This window comes from Corvus hawaiiensis, chromosome 24, assembly GCF_020740725.1.
Source record: "Corvus hawaiiensis isolate bCorHaw1 chromosome 24, bCorHaw1.pri.cur, whole genome shotgun sequence".
Classification (NCBI taxonomy): domain Eukaryota; kingdom Metazoa; phylum Chordata; class Aves; order Passeriformes; family Corvidae; genus Corvus; species Corvus hawaiiensis.
The window spans coordinates 9,834,004-9,852,037 of record NC_063236.1 but is presented as its reverse complement, the minus strand read 5'-3'; the positions used below and the strand labels follow the sequence as shown (position 1 = coordinate 9,852,037).

General features: G+C 49.3%; 2 protein-coding genes across 3 annotated transcripts; one reads left to right on the top strand and one right to left on the bottom strand.

Annotated features, from left to right (window-relative positions):
- Window positions 1-1,135: 1,135 nt before the first annotated feature.
- DYRK3 (dual specificity tyrosine phosphorylation regulated kinase 3) lies at window positions 1,136-8,245 on the bottom strand. The gene is made up of 3 exons (XM_048328057.1): window positions 8,130-8,245; window positions 7,384-7,499; window positions 1,136-3,674 (listed from the first exon to the last, which is right to left on the bottom strand). The coding sequence occupies exons 1-3, from the start codon at window positions 8,167-8,169 to the stop codon at window positions 2,109-2,111; spliced, it is 1,722 nt and encodes a 573-aa protein (XP_048184014.1). The 5' UTR covers window positions 8,170-8,245; the 3' UTR covers window positions 1,136-2,108.
- A 2,010-nt stretch (window positions 8,246-10,255) lies between these two features.
- EIF2D (eukaryotic translation initiation factor 2D) lies at window positions 10,256-17,577 on the top strand. Of its 2 annotated transcripts, none has more exons than XM_048328285.1 (15): window positions 10,256-10,381; window positions 11,407-11,597; window positions 11,829-11,912; window positions 13,521-13,611; window positions 14,224-14,331; window positions 14,642-14,922; window positions 15,019-15,136; window positions 15,605-15,650; window positions 15,790-15,893; window positions 16,014-16,172; window positions 16,296-16,385; window positions 16,491-16,586; window positions 16,791-16,911; window positions 17,036-17,210; window positions 17,280-17,577. In XM_048328285.1, exons 1-15 carry the CDS (start codon window positions 10,326-10,328, stop codon window positions 17,543-17,545), a joined length of 1,986 nt encoding a protein of 661 aa, XP_048184242.1. In that variant the 5' UTR covers window positions 10,256-10,325; the 3' UTR covers window positions 17,546-17,577. The 2 variants fall into 2 exon arrangements, with proteins under 2 accessions (XP_048184242.1, XP_048184243.1); XM_048328286.1 differs by having other exon boundaries at window positions 10,258-10,381; window positions 17,302-17,577.
- Window positions 17,578-18,034: the final 457 nt, after the last annotated feature.

The following is an 18,034-nucleotide window of genomic DNA, read 5'->3' as shown; positions in this document are numbered from 1 at the left end:
TCTCTCTGTAAAATACTTCTCCATGCATCTTTCCTACCAAGCTTTTGCTCCTGAAAGGTTCCTTTCTCCTCACTCACCTGGTGTATTTTGGTAAAAGAAATGTAAAGGGCAGAAAAGGAAGAAGAAGATCTCTGGCTTCTGAAAACGTGCCAAATCTATTACAGATTCTACTAAAATCAGTGGTATCTTCTGCCACTTCCCTCCAGAATCCACTTCCCTGGTTCTTCATTCAAATAAAACTTCACTCAGCCAAGCAAAATAAAAAATGCCAGCCCTGTATTGTTGCAAGTGACCCATGAGCAGCCCATCCATGCTGGTTGCTGCACGGATAAAGGCCAGACTGTTATTTTAATATCATTACTAAGCTAATTGAGTTGACACTTGTAAAACAAAGCAGCTCAGAAAAGCTCCACACACAAGAACCTCCATTTAAACTCCTGGGAGCCTCAGTTTAAAGTCCTTTGGAGCTTTGGCTGTGTCTTTTTGAGGTTTTCTGCAGGCCTCCGCCCAGCGCTGTAATGACCCAGAGAAGCCAGAGCAGCCCCATCTCCTCAGGGGAAGGGTCTCCTACTCAACATTTGCTCACCTTATCTTTAAAATCACCCCGGTAACTCCTTTGTTTGCATACTGAAAGTCTCCTTCCTTTAGCGTTCAAAACCTGCCGCAGAGAAAGTAATTACATTTAAAACCTTCTGTTCATAAAAGCTCTAAATTGCATTTAAAGTCCTGCTCAGGCACCTGGCAAGGGATCAGATGGTTTTGGAGATGGACTCGGGCCATGAGGCTCCAAGAAGGAACAACCCCAACAAGCTGTGGTTGTGACAGGTCACACCACCCTGGCATGTTCTGGGAAGATAAAGGAAGAGGAAATACAAGCTCATGTAGTTCAAGAGTGAGAAAACGTAGGCACCCAAAGGCCTGAAGGAAGGCAATTAGAAACAAAGCAACTCTTCCCATAAGATATTTCCATTTAGATCCGCCAGTTCTTGCACCTTTTCGGTCTTTCCTGGTTGTGTTTCCAGACATTCTGCTGAGATTTCAGAGCACACTCCCAATTGTTAATGTGTGTTCCCCCCTCCCTCATTTTCTAGTCACAAACCTGGGCCTGAAAAAGTCTTACTTGTCTGACAGGGGGTGGCATGTTTGTATTTTTATTAAAAGAGCTTCATGTAATCCAATGGAATTCACTCTACACAAAGAGATAATATTTTGCAATTACCAGAATCTCAAACATGGATATAAACCAGCTCTTGAAGTCCAACATTTTTGTTTTAGAAACACAGGAAAAACAAAGACACACACACCTGGCAGAACTGCTGATGGAAATCTGAGCTCCAAAGAAACAGGTAATTCAACCATTACCTGAACAAACTGGCTCACACTTGTGATGGACCAGGCCTGATCCCAAATTCCCCTACAAGCTTTCCATAGATTTTTAGGGGGAAATAGCAAGTGTTACAGAAATTAGTAGTTTCATTTAGATATATCCTGTGTTTCATGGCAGTTCTATGCTCCTTTGCAACTTTATCATCTGAGTATTTTCTTTTCCAACAATAAATTCCTTTGGTGTCTACATCCCATCACATTTTTTAAAATCCCAGGATAGATAAGGGAAAAGCAATGCAGAGAAATAAAATTCTTCAAACTTAAGCAATTTGCAAGTAAGTTCCTAATGCATTACATGAATGCATTTGTGCTTTTGACATGAGATTTAAAAACTTTCCCCCGGAACAAAAAGAGTTCAGCTGGAGATAACTGGAAACATGTAGTTTAAATCAAGTTCCTTGCCTGTCTTAAGCTAAAGAACCTGTTAAACCATGATAAGAAACGGTTTGATTTCATTTTTCAACAGCACATCTGCCAAACTGTCCCTGCAGCCCCCAGCTGAGCTGAACCCTCAGCAGTGGAATATGCACCAGGTGTGAGTGGAGCAACTGGATAGAAGTTAGCCCTTAAATGTGTACATTTTTGACTGATCTTCCAGTACTCCAGACTGAGCCTCTAACAAAAAGTAAATCCATTAAAACCCTCTGCATTTAATTTCCTCCCACAGCATGAACAGACAGTTAACACACGAGCGGTATATCCTGGGAACCCATCACTCCCCACTAGCTGACCAGTTTGGGGAGCACAGTACACAGGGGGATGTTGCCACTGGCATCACTGGCCAGATTGGCCCTCAGCTTGTTGGGGATCCCAGCCACGGGAGGCAGCTTGTTGGCAATTCCTTGGAAGGAACCTGAATAGCTCGAAATCCGTCTGCTGGAGCTTTTCTCCAAGCCGGCTGCTTTGGGCACCCGTTTGCAGATCCAGGGGTGCCGCAGGGCCTGGCTGGGAATCATGCGTGCAGAAGGATCCCAGCTGAGGCATTCCTTCAGGAAGCCAATGAACAAGGGATCGTCACAGCCCTTCAGAGCTGTCACCCAGTCCTTGTTCCCCGGGGCACCCCGGACCTTGCCCCGGCGCGAGCGGCTCCCGCCCAGGGTCACCTTCCCGTCCGGCTGCGTCAGCACCGTGCAGTAACGGGGGTGACCCTTGGAGTTGATGAAGTTCTTGGCTCGCTTGGATTGATCCAAAAGCTTCTGAGGTGGCATTCCGAGAAGTTCCATCATACAGGCCAGCTGGTCTGCCTCGTCCTCTCCAGGGAAAAGAGGGTAGCCAGTCAAAAGCTCCACCAGAATACAGCCAAAACTCCACATGTCTATGGGCATCCCATAGCGGCTTCCCAGGATCACCTCTGGCGCCCGATAAAACCGGGACTGGATGTATGTGTAGACTCTTTGGTGCTCAAAACAGCTGGACCCAAAATCTATAACCTTGATTCCACTCCTCCCTTGCTGTTTGAGGAGGATATTTTCTGGCTTCAAGTCACAGTGGATGATTTTGTTTCTGTAAAGGGCATCCAAACACTGCAGGATGGAGTGAGCAAACTTCCGAACCAGCTGGAGGCTGAAGCCCTGAAACTTATTCCTTTTGATCAGCTCATACAGGTTCATACTCAACAGTTCAAAGGTCATGCAGATGTGGTTCCGGAAGGTGAAGCTCTCCAGCATGTGGATCACATTCATGCTGCCTGTTTTATCCTGCTTCTTCAGGTGCTCCAGGATCCTGATCTCTTCGGCGGCTTGGCGATGGAACCTCTTCTCATTGCGAACCATCTTTAAGGCCAGGTGTTGGTGGAGTTTGTGATCATAGACTTTGGCAACCTGTCCAAAACTGCCCTTGCCAATGATTTTGAGCACTTCATACCTGTAAGCCAGGTGGTCGTGGGGCACGTGGATGTAGCTGCCTTGGTCATCGTCGTAGCCGCTGTTGTTGGGGCCGCCGATGACCCCCTGCCTCTTTTTGGCAGATGGCCCCACAAAGTAAATCTCGGAGAAATTAAAGATCTCCTGCTGCTCATAGGCTGACAGCTGATGTTTGAACTGTTTGACAGCTTGCTCTGGAGCTTGGGAAACGGCTTTATGTGCTTTCAAGGAGTTTCCATTGCCTCTAGGACCCAGGGTCTCTAGGGTTTTCTCTTTTGTCAAAGAAGGGAGAGCTCTTTCTGGAGTAAGGCCTGCAGACTGAAGAGTGCTGCTTCTTCTGTTGCCAGAGTCCTCAAATAACTGCTCCACTTTGACCTGATTTCCAGTCAGAGAGTGATCCTTCATCATGAGTTTGCTGATAGAAACCTAGAGAGAAAAAAGAAGGAGTTTAGTTTATCTTTTAAAGCACAGATTAAAAATAAAATCACTACCAGCGCAAAATGAGTAACACCAATGAGTTTGGCATTTATTAGGAACAAATATAAAGTGCTGGACTAAATTCAATTACAAGCACAATTATAGAAGGGTACACAAAGAGAAAGCAACTCACTGAAACAGCACTTGTGCTTTTAAATCCAGAAGGGGAAACCTTAGACAAAGACTCAAACCACCACAAAATACCTATCTCTAGTCTGCAAAGAGCCAGGGAACAGCTATGTTTAGCTTCAAACGTGGGTGCAGCAGCACAACCATCGACAGATGCAACCTGCACCTGTCTGGAGCATGGAATGGAACGTGGACGTGCAGAGAAGGGGCAGGAATATTGCACAGCCAGGCTGCCAAAGGAAGACAAAGCAGCACCAGCAGGTGACATATGGCTGGTGTGAGCCAGCTGCACCAGGAGCAGAAGGATGGCAGGGCAAGGCAAGGTAAACCATCCTTTAAAAAAAAAAAAAATTGTGGGGTTTTAATTTCAAGAGGAAAACATCATTATATCCAAAACTCCCTCTGAAATCCTGGTGGAATTACAGAATACTGTGGGCTGGAAGAGACCCACAAAAGCCATCCAGTCCAGCTCCTGGCCCTGCACAGGACACCCCAAAATCCCACCCTGTGCCTGAGAGTGGTGTCCTGGAGCTCTGGCAGCCTTGGGACCGTGCCTATTCCCTGGGGAGCCTGGGCAGTGCCCCCACCAACCTCTGGAGGAAGAAGAACTTTTGTCCAACCTAAACCTCGCTGACACAGCTCCAGCCATTCTCTTGGGTCCTGTCACTGGCCACAGAGGGAAGAGAGAGCTGCACAACTCCCTGAACACAGACCTGGAAGCTTTGAATAATCAAGAACACCTCCCACTCCAAGTCAGCTGAGAGCAGTCTGCAAGCACTCCCTCTTACCACCATGTGCTGAAATATTTACATTTGAAACAAAGCCATACAAGGTGAGAAAAACACTGTGAAATTTTCCAAGCTTGTCAATTTTACAATTTAGGAAATGCTGAACTCCCTAGAGGTCAGTTCCCCACTAGCACAGCAGTTAGTCCCTTTTCTGCTTGCTGGCACTCCTTGCTGAGAGGCAGCAGAGGTGTTGTCCCAGCCCAAGCAGAACTGAAGAAGCCCTGACTGAAGGAGAAACATCTGTTTTCCATTTTATCCTTTAATCTAAAAATAAAGATCTCAGACACATGCCAAACCGAATCCCTGAAAACCAAAATAACTACACAGGAATCAAACAAAAAATATAAATAAACCTGCAGCCCCACAGCAGTAAAACCAAATTCCTTTTTAGTTACATCCAGTCCAACATCTCGGCACGGTCAGCAAATCAGGGAAGTGAATGTTCTCGCCAAAGCCAACTACACACAGCTCATAAAAGAGGCTGTTTGTTGGTGCTGCCCTGAAATGCTATTCTTGCTCCCAAGCCCCAAGAAACGGGCATTTCCTACAGAAGTCAGTCCTTATCAACATGGATAGATCCTACCAAGTCCCACTCCTCCTATCAACCCCAAAATGCAGTGTACTGGGAGGGACACGCCTTGCCAGAGTCTTAAATAAAAACAACAGAGCCCAGCCCTGGGAACTCAGAATAAACGCCTTTTTCTTGGAGCCTGGCTGAACCCCCGAGATAAGAATGACATTTCTTCAGAGCTGGCTCAAAGACTCTTCAGTCCAGCAGACCCAAACAGAAAGTTTACAAACAAACAGAGGATGTAAACACAGAACTAGAGTCACACTTGTTTAAATACTCTCTACGCAAGAGCAGTGGCAGCTCTGCTCGTGCTGCAGTTCATACCAAACATTTTGTACCTTTGAATCCCTAAATAAACAAGGAATTCATGATTCCATTTATCCTGGAACGATTTCTTAATGAAGGAATTATGGCTTTGGATTTCAAACCTGACTCAACGGTAGTAAGGTCTCAATTTTCATTCTTAGAGGACTCCCAAAATCAGTTGCCACATGATGGTGAGACACAAATATAGCTCCATCTTCACTTGAACTCAGAAGAGCTGCACTCAAAGTCAGATGACTCCTGGGTAACACCAGCTTTCTTTCAACAGCTTTATTTTACAAATCACAGGCTCCCCAGGTCTTGGGTTTTATTGCTGAAGTGCTACCAGCAGGCAAGAAATGAGGCTGATAACACCAGTGGCACCCTGCTGAAAACTCTCACTTACAAAACTTCATTTTCATTGACAAGGAAACAGTTAATGCTATTCCTACACAACTGGTTTTCAGAGGTTTTCTGAACGCTGAATGAAACAGACTGAATTCCACCCCTGTATTCCAAAGGAGGGAGATTTTCTGTTCTCTTGCAGGCTCAGATGAAGGAATGGGCAGCTGCAGTCACCAGGACTCCTCAATTCTCATGTAACATTACATTGTAATAAAAAACATTGCAAGAAGGAAACTGAAAATCCAGGTATTTTCCCATTAAAAGTGAGCAGCATCATTTTCAGCCTCAGCTCCTGCTTGCCTGATACCACTGAGGCTGGATTTTATTGATACATCACCATGTAAACTGGGCAATCCTTAATCTTGCCCTAAGAAGTTAACTTAAGGCTTCAGGGATAAAACACAGATGAAGACAAGTCAAACAAAATATTCACGGATTTATATTTGTATTTCACTGGATAGTTCCACTCTACTGACTTGTGCTCCATTATGAACAAATGAAGCCACACTACAGCTTAAAACGCTGCAGCGGAAATGTTCCCATATTCCTGCAAACAAAATAACCCCAGCCCACTACTCTTCAAATTCCTTCTGCTCCCCGTCAACATTGCCAAAAACAGAAAATAAAACAGACTTATACCCCTGAGTTTGCACAGACCAAATCTGTTACAACAAAATCCCACAAGGTGGTGACTTTCAAATGCATCTTACTCAGGGCAATGTCTATTTTCACTTTTTAGAGAGTGAGAGGGTTTTTTTTAAGCTTAAGCTCCTTCCCTTCTGCCAGAACTCAACAAGAGCCAGAACACATTTAAAACCCATCTAAAGGACAGAGCAGTGTACGAAAGTACAGCTGAACACGACCACTACGGAACCAATTAAAGGAAAAAAAATCTCCCAGCTCCACATCTGCTGAGGGAAGAGAGTCCTGATGAAAAAGCCTGGCAACACCTTCCTCTCATAAGGAGCTATTTTGGTAGCAAAAGAAGTGACAGATAATGCCCAAGTTTTCAGAGCAGAAAGATACTTTTGTGAGACGTTTGGCAGCCACACAGACTCACACTGCTCCTTCTGCTGCTCCTATGCACTTATCCGTCAGAATTTTCATGAGGGAAACCAAAATGGAAACGTGCAGGAGGAGGCAGAGCAAAGCGTGTGCGGATTTACTTATCAGAGTACAAGGTGACACGGCAGAACGCTTCAGCCCTTTGTAAAGTAACTTTTTTGATTAAAACACGAGCTGAGGGCAGTAAGATGGGATTCCCGAGGCTGCCAGCAAGTTCTGCTGTGAACACAGCACATCATTTTCATGTTCAGGAAAAACAATAATGTTAAGAAGCCACTACAAAGCTGCAAAATCCCTCTTTTAAAATTTATTCTCTGTCGGGAGGTGTGAGACCCCTGGATAGTTCTCACTGCCACACAACACAGCGTTAAGACACAGAAGACTTTAAAATACTCACATGAGGTCTTGAAAGGCAAGGAAGTCCTGAAGGGCTCTGTTCTTCATTTGTAGGCTCTGGGTATCTACACTCATCTATCCTCATATAGGAGTCATATAATCCATCTCCAATCCTGGCTGGAAAGGTCCCACATACAAACCAGTTATTCACAACAACTCACATTGACAGAGACAGAGCCAAATGCTAAAAGGCAGCACCCTTAGCACATTTTAATCTGTGAAATCATTGATTCTCCTTCAATCATTAAATGATCTTCAGTACTTAACTATATTTTCATACCACAAGAGTGCGATGCTTCTGGGGAATCTTAATTCGAGATACTTTTAATTTAGAGGTTCTTTTTTGTTAATCAACTTCTGCACTGCAAAAAACACATCCCTAAGAAACATTAACCACCATTCTCCCCGCCTCCCCTTAATCGGGATAATCCCAAATGAGCCGAAAACGAGCAAACACTTAAACACTTGATAGGACTATCCTTTAAAGCAGGTTATCCCTTAAAAATGAGATGTGGGAATTACAGCTGGCTGCAAAAACGAGGGAAGAAGAAGAAAAAAAAAAAAAGGCGGCGTCTCTCGCTGTCGGCCACGCTCAAGAACTTAAAATCGCAACGCCTATCGCGACAGAGCCGACGAACGGCTGGGACCACGCGGGGGGCTCGGCGGCCCCCGACCCAAACCGCATCTCCCCCTTCCCCCCCAGCCCCGCGGGACCCCCGGCCGCCTCCTCCTCCTCCTCCTCCTCACCCGCTGCGAGGGGCCCGTCCGGCTTCCTGCCCAGCAGCATCGTGTCGGGGGGGCCCCGGCGCGGGCCCCATGCCCGGCGGTGCCGCTGCCCAGCGCGGCCGCTCGGCCCCGGCCCGGCCCGGCCGTTGCCCCGGGAACGGCCCCCGCCCGCCGCCCGCCCGCGCCTGCGCAGCGCCGCCGGGGCGGGTTCCGAGCCCGCCCGGAGCTGCGGGGGCTTCTCGCTCCAAAGGCGCTCCGCGGGACCCCCGCGCACCGCGCAGTGCTCGGCCTGCAGGGGAGGAGGCTCGGCACGCTGAGGCGTGTAAGGAGCCCTTCAGTGGTAGCGTGGTTGCAGCGAGGCAGATAAAAGCCTGGGTGCTGTGTGGGGGCTGCCTGACCCTGCCAGCCCCTCTGCTGGTTTGGAATAAAACGTCCAGGACAACGTTCAGCTCTTCACAAGGAGCCTTGGATTTCACCTGGTACAGGGGCAGTTACAAAGCTGAGCGGCATCGGTGGCATTTCAGAACACGAGGGCTCTCTGGTGGCATGGAGGAGGTGTATTTATTCCCTTCATTGAATTAATAGAAAAATAAAAATCGAGTGGTGTCTGTGCCCTTGTGGCTCTGCACAGGTCCCTGACAGGAGGGGGCAGCCGGGGGGGATTTGGGATCTTATCGAAGGGAACAGGGACAGGAGGAGAGGGAACGGCCTCAGGCTGGGCCAGGGGAGGCTCAGGGTGGAATTTCAGCAGGAATTTCCTCATGGAAAGGGTGGTCAGGCCTTGGCAGGGGCTGCCCAGGGAGGTTTGGAGTGCCCATCCCTGGCGGTGTCCAAGGGAGGATGGACGTGGCACTCGGTGCTCTGGGCTGGGGACAAGGTGGGGATCGGGCACAGCTTGGAATCGATGGTCTGGGAGGTCTTTTCCAACCTCAATAACTCTGCCATCCTGCGAAGGCTGCATTACTACAGCACTCCTGTAATAATGCTCCAACCCGCTCCAAACTCCTCAGTCTCGAGCTGGATCAGCAAACTCGATCAGGAGCACTCAAACAAATGAATAAAATCACAGCAAGAATGCCCAACTGCCAGGGCACGTTAACCAGCAAACAGCTCGGAAGTTTCAGCACCAAACAAAATTTCTGAGAACGCCTCGTGTGGAGGAGCCCGGGGGACGCCGGGGGGGAGACCCCGGACCTGAGCGGGGAGAAGCGGGAGCCCCGCAGGGAGCCGGGGCGGGGGGACTGGGACCCCCTCAAGGAGCTGGGGCGGGGGTCCCCACCGCGGGCGAGGGGGACCGGGACCCCTGAGGGCGGCGGGACCGGGGGTCGCGGGGGATCGGCGGGGCCGGAGGTCGCGGGGCTCGGCGGGGCCGGGGCCGCTGAGGGCGGCGGGGCCGGGGCCGCTGAGGGCAGCGGGGCCGGGGGTCGCGGGGCTCGGCGGGGCCGGGGGTCGCGGGGGATCGGCGGGGCGGGGGTCGCGGGGGATCGGCGGGGCGGAGCGGGGCCGGGGGTCGCGGAGGATCGGCGGGGCGGGGGTCGCCGGGCTCGGCGGGGCCGGGGGTCGCGGGGGATCGGCGGGGCGGGGGTCGCGGGAGCTCGGCGGGGCCGGGGGTCGCGGGGCGGAGCGGGGCCGGGGGTCGCGGGAGCTCGGCGGGGCCGGGGGTCCCGGGGCGGAGCGGGGCCGGGGGTCGCGGGAGCTCGGCGGGGCCGGGGGTCGCGGGGCGGAGCGGGGCCGGGGGTCCCGGGGCTCGGCGGGGCCGGGGGTCGCGGGGGATCGGCGGGGCGGGGGTCGCGGCGGGGCCGGGGGTCGCGGGGCTCGGCGGGGCCGGGGGTCGCGGGGGATCGGCGGGGCCGGGGGTCGCGGGGGATCGGCGGGCCGGGGGTCGCGGGGGATCGGCGGGGCCGGGGGTCGCGGGGCTCGGCGGGGCCGGGGGTCGCGGGGGATCGGCGGGGCCGGGGGTCGCGGGGGATCGGCGGGCCGGGGGTCGCGGGGGATCGGCGGGGCCGGGGGTCGCGGGGCTCGGCGGGGCCGGGGGTCGCGGGGGATCGGCGGGGCCGGGGGTCGCGGGGATCGGCGGGCCGGGGGTCGCGGGGGATCGGCGGGGCCGGGGGTCGCGGGGGCGCGGCGGGGCCGGGCGCCGTTTCCAGCCGGACGCTTTATGGGCGCGGACGGCGCCATGGCGGCTGCCGCGGGCTGAGGGGACGGCGCGGGCCCAGCATGTTCGCCAGGGCGTTCCGTGTGAGGGCCAACACCAACATCAAGGGCTCGGACCGGTGAGTGCCGCGCCGGGACCCCGCGGGGATCCCCGCCGGGCCGGGGGGACGCGGTCGCGGGCTGCTTTCACCGCCTGCTTGTGGCACGCTCCCGGCCTGAGCACGGAATGTGCGTTTCGCTGGAAGGTGCTGCCGTAATTAAACCAGATTTAATTGAAATGTTATGCCGAGGCCTGGATGAGCCTTGCGTGCTTTATTTATAGCAGCTTTCAGTGCCTAATGCGGCTGTGAGTGAGCTGGAGAGGGGCTTTGGATAAGCACATGGAGTGACAGGATGAGGGGGAATGGCTTTAAACTGGAGGAGGATAGGTTTGTATTGGATATTGGGAAGAAATTCTTCCCTGTGAGGGTGGGCAGGCCCTGGCACAGGGTGCCCAGAGCAGCTGTGGCTGCCCCTGGATCCCTGGCAGTGCCCAAGGCCAGGCTGGACATTGGGGCTTGGAGCAGCCTGGGACAGTGGGAGGTGTCCCTGCCCATGGCAGGGGGTGGGACTGGATCGGATTTAAAGTCCCTTTTAACCCAAACCATCTGTACTTCTCTCGTTCTTTGTGTTCCTGAGCAGTGCTGCTGGGGTGACCTCCTGATGGTTCAGGTTCACTGGACACTGCTGTGAATGACCACAAAGCCCCCCCTGTGCTGGTCACTGGGGCTTAAACTTCAATTAAAACTGGGGGACAGGGAAATCTGGCTGTGCCCTGCTCCCCATCCAGCTGTGGGTGACAGGCTGGGCTGAGCGAGTGTGACACTCCCAGGTTGAAATCATAGCACAAAACAGAGGCACGGGCAGCAAACAGAAGCTGAAAGCAGATGTTTAAGGAAGATATGAGCAGGGCAAGTATATTTGGTCTTTTCCCGGTATTCCTCTTACACCATTTGTAAACCCAGACACAAATGCTTCAAGTTATTTCCTGTGAAAAGGTGGGAATTTCAGGAACAGCCAACAAAGCAGTAACAGCAGATGTAGGAATTATTTTGAGGGATGGCCTAGACAGCTTTGTAACACATATGGGATTTTATCATTGCAGGAGGAAGCTACGAAGTGATGTTGCAGCAGCTTTTCCCACCCTGAGCACTGAACAACTGGCTGAGTTGATTCCAAACAAGGAAGAACTCAATGTCATCAAAATATACTCTCACAAAGGGGAGGCCATCACTGTTTACGTGAACCACAGGAACCCAATACTCTTTGAAGCTGAGAAAGTTCTGTATCCAACAGGTAGGGGGAAGGAACTGGAATAATCCCCCGTCTTTGCTTTCCTTCCCAGTTAATTATTGTGGCACTGTTTCGATTTCACGTTTCTTTATTACCCAATTAGGATTTTTGTTATCCAATTAAGTTTAATCTCCTTGATTATCCAAGGAGTGTTTAGTCTTAAAGATGGGAAGAAACAACTGCTAGAAATGTTCTTAATGATGCATTTTTAAATGTACTTCTCTTTTGGGACAGTGTACACTCTGTGGGTCTACCCAGACCTTCTCCCTGCCTTTGCAACATGGCCCCCAGTGCTACAGAAACTTGCAGGAGGAGCAGGTAAGAGCACCAGAACTTTGTCACTTCACACTGCAAAAAGGAGTTGCCTTCAGGGCTTTTTAGGTGTTTGCTTTCAGCAGTGGCAAAAATGTACCTGAACCAAGTAGAAAGAACGAGTACTCAAAAATAATTCGTGGTGGCGTCCTAGAAAGGAAATAAATCAGCTGTAGAAAGAATCTGTGAATGAAACAAAGTAGGTGAAGCTGTTTAAATGCAGTTACCTGTTCCATGTGGGAGGCTCAGAGTTTGAAATACTTTCTCAGGGTGATGAGCAGCTGAACTGGGACACAGAAGGGCCTGTGCCATTGATCTGTCCCTTTTGAAAGTTCCTTTGCTGCCACCCTGCTTCCTGTCAGCCCCCAGGTGAACAAGTTTATCCTGTGGATAAGAAGGGAATTTATTTTGGAACCTAGAGTGCAGTCACTGTCAGCCGAATTGTGGATTGTGCAGGTGAGGTTGGAGCTGAATTCCTGGGTTACTGGCTCTACCACCTCATTATGGATCAGGACTAACAGGAAAGGAGTCTGTTTTCTGGAACCTGCTTTGGATGCAGTTCAGACTCAGGAGAATCGGGGCATTATAAACTTTAAATTGCTGAGCTGCTGAAGCAGAAAAAGATTAAATTGCAGCTGCTGCAGCCTTGGTCTGTACCTGGAAGTGCTCACGTAGGAAGGGATGTCTTTTTCCATGACACAGTATCTAAAGTGGAGCTCGGGTCTCTGTGCTTTGTTTGCTTTTGGGGAAAATAAAGTGCTCGAGTGTGTAGCTGTGATAGGCATCTGAGCAAGCCTCGCTGCTGACTTGTAATGACCCAGTTTCTGGGGAAAAAGACTTGCTAATGGGGAAGGACATTGATGAAAGAGGCCTGCAGGTCATTCATCGCCCCTGGCAACCAGGCTACCTCTGTGCAGGATCCAAAGATAAGGAGCTGGCCAGGAGACAATGGCCACAAAGGCAGGGGGAGAGGTAGAGCCACTTCTCAGAAAGGAGAGGAAAGGCTTCAGGCTCTCCAGTGCTGCAGGCTGGAAGAGATTTAGGAAGCATTCCGTTCCAAAGAGCAGCAATGTTTTGGGATATCTCTTCCATGAATTCAAATACCTGCTGTCTGCCCTGGTAATTTACATAATTTAATGCTGCTTACCTGGTCACATTAAGGCCTTTATGTGATTTCTGTCCCCAGCCATGTGGAGCTTTGGTGGCAGTTGCAGAGTTCATTCTAGACCTGATAAAAACAGTTGTGACAATGAAGGGGGGCTAGAACCTGCTGGGATCACCTTCCCTTGGGACAGGGGAGGCTAAATGGGTAATTCCTGACACTTCCCCTTGTTCCTTTCCCTTTCCACGCCATTAATGAAGAGTGGTGCTGGGAGCTCGTTAAAAACAGTCCCCCAGGTCTGACAGTTTTTTGGGATGTGCCCAGCACCCTTATGAATTGGATCCCGCACTCCACGAGGAAAAAGCGCTGCCTTAGGAGGAGAAATAGAGAATCCTGTTCTCTCTGGCGTGTGCTGAGCTCGTGTTTTTGCTGAGTAACGGGAGGGAGGGGGGCGGAGGAGGCGGTGCCCGAGCGTTTCATTGAGAAATGGATGCGCTTCATTCTTTCCGCAGACCTGATGCTGCCAGGAGTTGTGGTGCCATCTTCTGGCCTCCCTCGAGTGCAGCGGGGCACGCTCTGCGCTGTCACCCTCCTGGGAAACAGGTACAGAGGATTCTCCAATTCAGAACCTGTCCAGAAGTTAAAAATGAAATGAAGGGGTTTGAGGAAAGCAAAGCAGAAGTGTTGTCGTGCATTTGATGCACTGTGGAGCTAAGCAGTGGAAAATACAGCAGGAAAAAAAGTCCACTTAATTTTCTGGGTCAGGATATGTTTGAGCTGAGGTGGGAAGCTTTGTAAATTGGTTTTTTTTTTTTGGATCTGTGTGGACCAATATTTTTAGCAAAAAATTCTATTCTGCAAAATTGGTTTTGTGTCTATGTGGAAGTTCTGAGTGAGGGAGTGCTAGAGCTGTTGGTTTTCTCTCACTGCTGGTCTCTTCTGGCAGTGCACGTGCTTCTGGTAATTTATTAAAAGCAAGAATGTGTCACTGCACAACCTTCACTTCATCCCAGCTCCACTTATCCTTGGGATTCTTTGGAAAACTTCACATCCCAGAAGGATAACCAGGAAATATGTAGCTGCTTTAAACAAAAACCAGCTTGTAGAGAACAAGGACGTTGTAGAAGCAGTTCAGTCTATCCCAGTGGCACAGCCTGTGTGCAGTAGCACAGCGTGTTTGTGTTGTCCTGCTCCAACATTCCCTTCTTTTCCCAGAGCTCCCGTGGCAGTTGGAGTTGCCACCATGTCCACGGAGGAGATGCTGGCTGCTGGAATGAAAGGGAAGGGCTTTGCTGTGCTGCACGCTCACCTGGATCACCTCTGGTGGGTAACTGCCAGGCCTTGGGTAAAATGTGCAACAGCTCTCACGTGTTTACTGAAATCCAAATCTGTGCCCCAGTAAATTTAGCCTGTCAGGCCAACTTACTGAGTTATTTGGGTACAGCTTAGATAGGACCTTTATTCAGAATTTATGGAGGAAGATTAGTTCAAAGTAAATTTTATCATTTAGGGATTACAGAAAAACACCAGTGCAGCTGCCAGTGCCTTTTTTCAGGGTGACATCTGTTCCTTGTCCTGTGGTTTCAAAGCAGCAAAAGGAAAGCTGTATTCTGCTTTTTTCTTCCTTTTGTAGGGAATATGGTGACAAATCTTCTCCTCCTACCTTAGCTCCCTTGAAAACAGCAAAGGAGAGCGCTGGAGACGAGGAAGAGCTGCAGGGGAAGGAGCCTGTCAGCAGCTGCTCCCCTGAGCCAGAGCAGCACGTGGACATCAGGGATCTGAGCCTGAGGGACAGAGAGCCTTGTGCAGAGCTGCTGGGACAGGAGGAGCTCCGTGAGAGCAGAGCTGCAGAACCAGCTGAGGATGCCAGCACAGAGGATCAGCAGGAGGCTGAGGACAGCAGGACCCCACAAGGTATTTTTGGATCCCAGTGAAACCAAAGCATTTCCCTTTGGGTTGCTGAAGCCCACAGACAACTCACTGCCTACCTGTCCTTTTCTTCCCCTGCAGAGCAAATGGATGCATTATTTAATCAGTGCTTTTTCCATGCCTTAAAAAGCAAAGTAAAGAAGTCAGATCTCCCTCTGCTCACCAGCACATTTCTAGGCAGCCACATGTTCTCCTGCTGGTACGTGGGAAGGAGATGGAGTTGGGATTTGCATGCTGGGATTTGGTCTTTAAAACGTGGAGATGGAGTGGGATATTTAGGAAGAAGGTTTTGACTAAAAAATAAAACCCAGTTGTTATCGAAGTTATGCTCACTTCTGCCATCAAATACTTTGATCAAATACAATCCTTACCTCAAATACTTGCGTGTAAGGATTGTCCAGACTTGGATTTGCACTTGGGAGCCAGCTTGACTTGGCTGACATTGGTTTCAGCATGGTTTAGTCATCTGAGTGGTTACTTGCCTGCCCACAAGAACATCAGCACTAATTTCACTCATCACATTCTATTTATCAGCTTCTTTGAAGTAATTCTTTTTCTGTGTGATTTATATTCCCACTGTTAAGAAACTTCTAGCATAAGTAGCAAGATTTAAGAAGAAATGAAGGGTGACTTATAACTAAAGAACTTTTAAAAAATCCATTTATAGCCCTGCTGGAAAACAACTGGACATAAAGAAATCAAGCTATAAGAAGGTGAGATTTTTCTGTTGGTTTTGGGGGGCTTTTTTTTGGATTCATTTTAATAAGAACCAGAAGGAGAGAAAAGGTTTGAAACACAAGAGCAGCTGTTTAAAATGCTTGACTCCACATTTCTGATTGTTGCTTCCTTCAGTTCTCAAAATTCCTGCAGTGCATGCAGCACCAGAAGATCTTACAAGTGAAGGAGCTGAGCAAAGGTGTGGAAAGCATCGTGGAAGTGGACTGGAAACACCCAGAGTACGTAGAATATCACAGCCATCTTTAAAAGAGTTGGGAGTCTGTGAAAGAAGGGAGTGGAATCTGCTATTTCCAGCTGTTTCCCTCCCTTTTACTCACACCAAACCATTCTTGTTGCAGCATTAAAGCATTTGCAGTGCCTGAAGGATTTTCCTCAGCCTCTGCTGCCCAAGACAGCAAGAGTGAAGACAGAGAACAGGTGTACCATGCTCCTGAAATCATTCCCCTTTATGGGGTGTCCACAAAAATGATCCCACTTTTCCAGGAATCTGGACACAGGTAAGCAAAAAAAAAAAAAAAAAAAAGGAAGAGAGAGACCAACAAAACTGCAGATGCTGTTTCCCTCTTAGTGCCAGAACCCAACACCCAAATACTTGAGTTAAAAATTCTCTTTCTCTTCAGAAAAGGCAGCATCCTCTCAAGCAGTGAGGTGAGAAACATCATCATTAACTACGTGAAGAGTAACGAGCTGGTTGATGAAACAAACAAAAAGTAGGTTCAGGTGGGAGTTTTCCTGCCCTGCTTCCACAGGAGAGGCTGAAATTAGAGAAAAAAGAGTGACCTGGTTTGCTCCTTGTGTGTGCCTTTGTTTTGTAGCTTTGTAAAGGTGAATGCCATTCTGTGTGACTGCCTGTTGGATAAGTCAGAGCAGGATGAGATCTCACACCTTAAATGGGATGAACTCTTGAGCAGGTGATTGTTCTCTCAATATCCCTTCCCAGAACTGCACAGATTTCTTGCCTGCAACTCAAAGCCCCGTGGTGGGAGCTGCCTGATCTGTAATTTCCTGGAGATAAATGGGAACAAGATGAGATCTCACACCATAAATGGGCTGAGCAGGTGCTTGTTCTCTCAGTGTCCCCTCCCAGAATGACACAGATTTATTGCACTGTTCAGGTGCCTTGAACGACTGCAGCCCTTACACCAGGTGACATTTTTTGGACAAGAACCCGTGGTGAGGAAAGGAAACATTGAGCCCATCGACATCAGCATAGCACAGAGATCATCAAACAAGAAGGTAAAACAAGACAACTACAATGAGGGGGGGTGAGCAGATGAGATGCCCAGATCCTGAGGGCAGCTTTGGCAGTCACTGTTAAACCCTCAGCAGTGATGTTCCCAATCTCTGTTAAACCCCACAGGTGACAATTATCAAGAACCTTGAGCTGTATGGTCTGGACCCCCAGTGTGTGGCCAACACTCTCCAACAGAAGGTCCAAGCCAGTGCCACCATCACCCCAGCACCAGGAGCAAAGGACAGAGTCCAGGTCCAGATCCAAGGCAACCAAATCCATCATCTGGCCAAGATGCTGCTCGGTAAGAAGATTCTGGAGCTAGTTACAGCAAAACTGAGATTTTAATTCTTCTTTACTTCCTTTCCTGAAGTGAGCTCTTGGTTGTGTTGCAGAAGAATACCAGCTACCTCGGAAATACATCCAAGGCCTGGAGAAGGCTCCAAAGCTTGGCCGGAAGAAGTAGGAGAAAAATCTACTCTGAGGATTGCTCAGACGTCATTATTTATAGAAGTGTTCTCTGCCAGCACATCAAGGATCATGTACAGGCCCTGCTCATTCCAAAATGAGTCCTGGATGTTTACAAGGTCTGGAATTCACCCAAATAATAATATTGCTCCAGGTGTTCATTTTTCATAAAAATAAAAAGCTGAATAAACCCCCTGGCATTATCCTGTTGTGGTGGTTTCTGGAAGTTGGTATTAAAGCACTGGATGCTACAGTGGCTTTTGGGTACTTTAACATTCTTGCTTTGCATCTTTGATCAAGGGTGTGGAATAAACCTCCACTGAAATACGAGAAAAATACATTCCAGCACAATCCTGGGACAGTCCAGTGTGTTGTGCCACAGATTGTCAGAAGTAAAACCCACTTGGGTTTAGATTTTATCCTTTTAAACATTTCCAGGTATTGAAATCAGACACTTCAGCACTGAGAATTAACTGGTAGCTGGGCTTTTGTAGTTTATGTTAATTTTACATATAAAAATATGTTTTAATGTGTGTCATGAGCTGTAATTTATTACAGGTAACAGCTCTGTCAGCCCCAGCTAGAAGATTAATGGAACACTTTGGTCAGGTCTTACAGGGGTGGATGTTCTTTAGCTCTTTAACAGTAGGTTAGGAAATT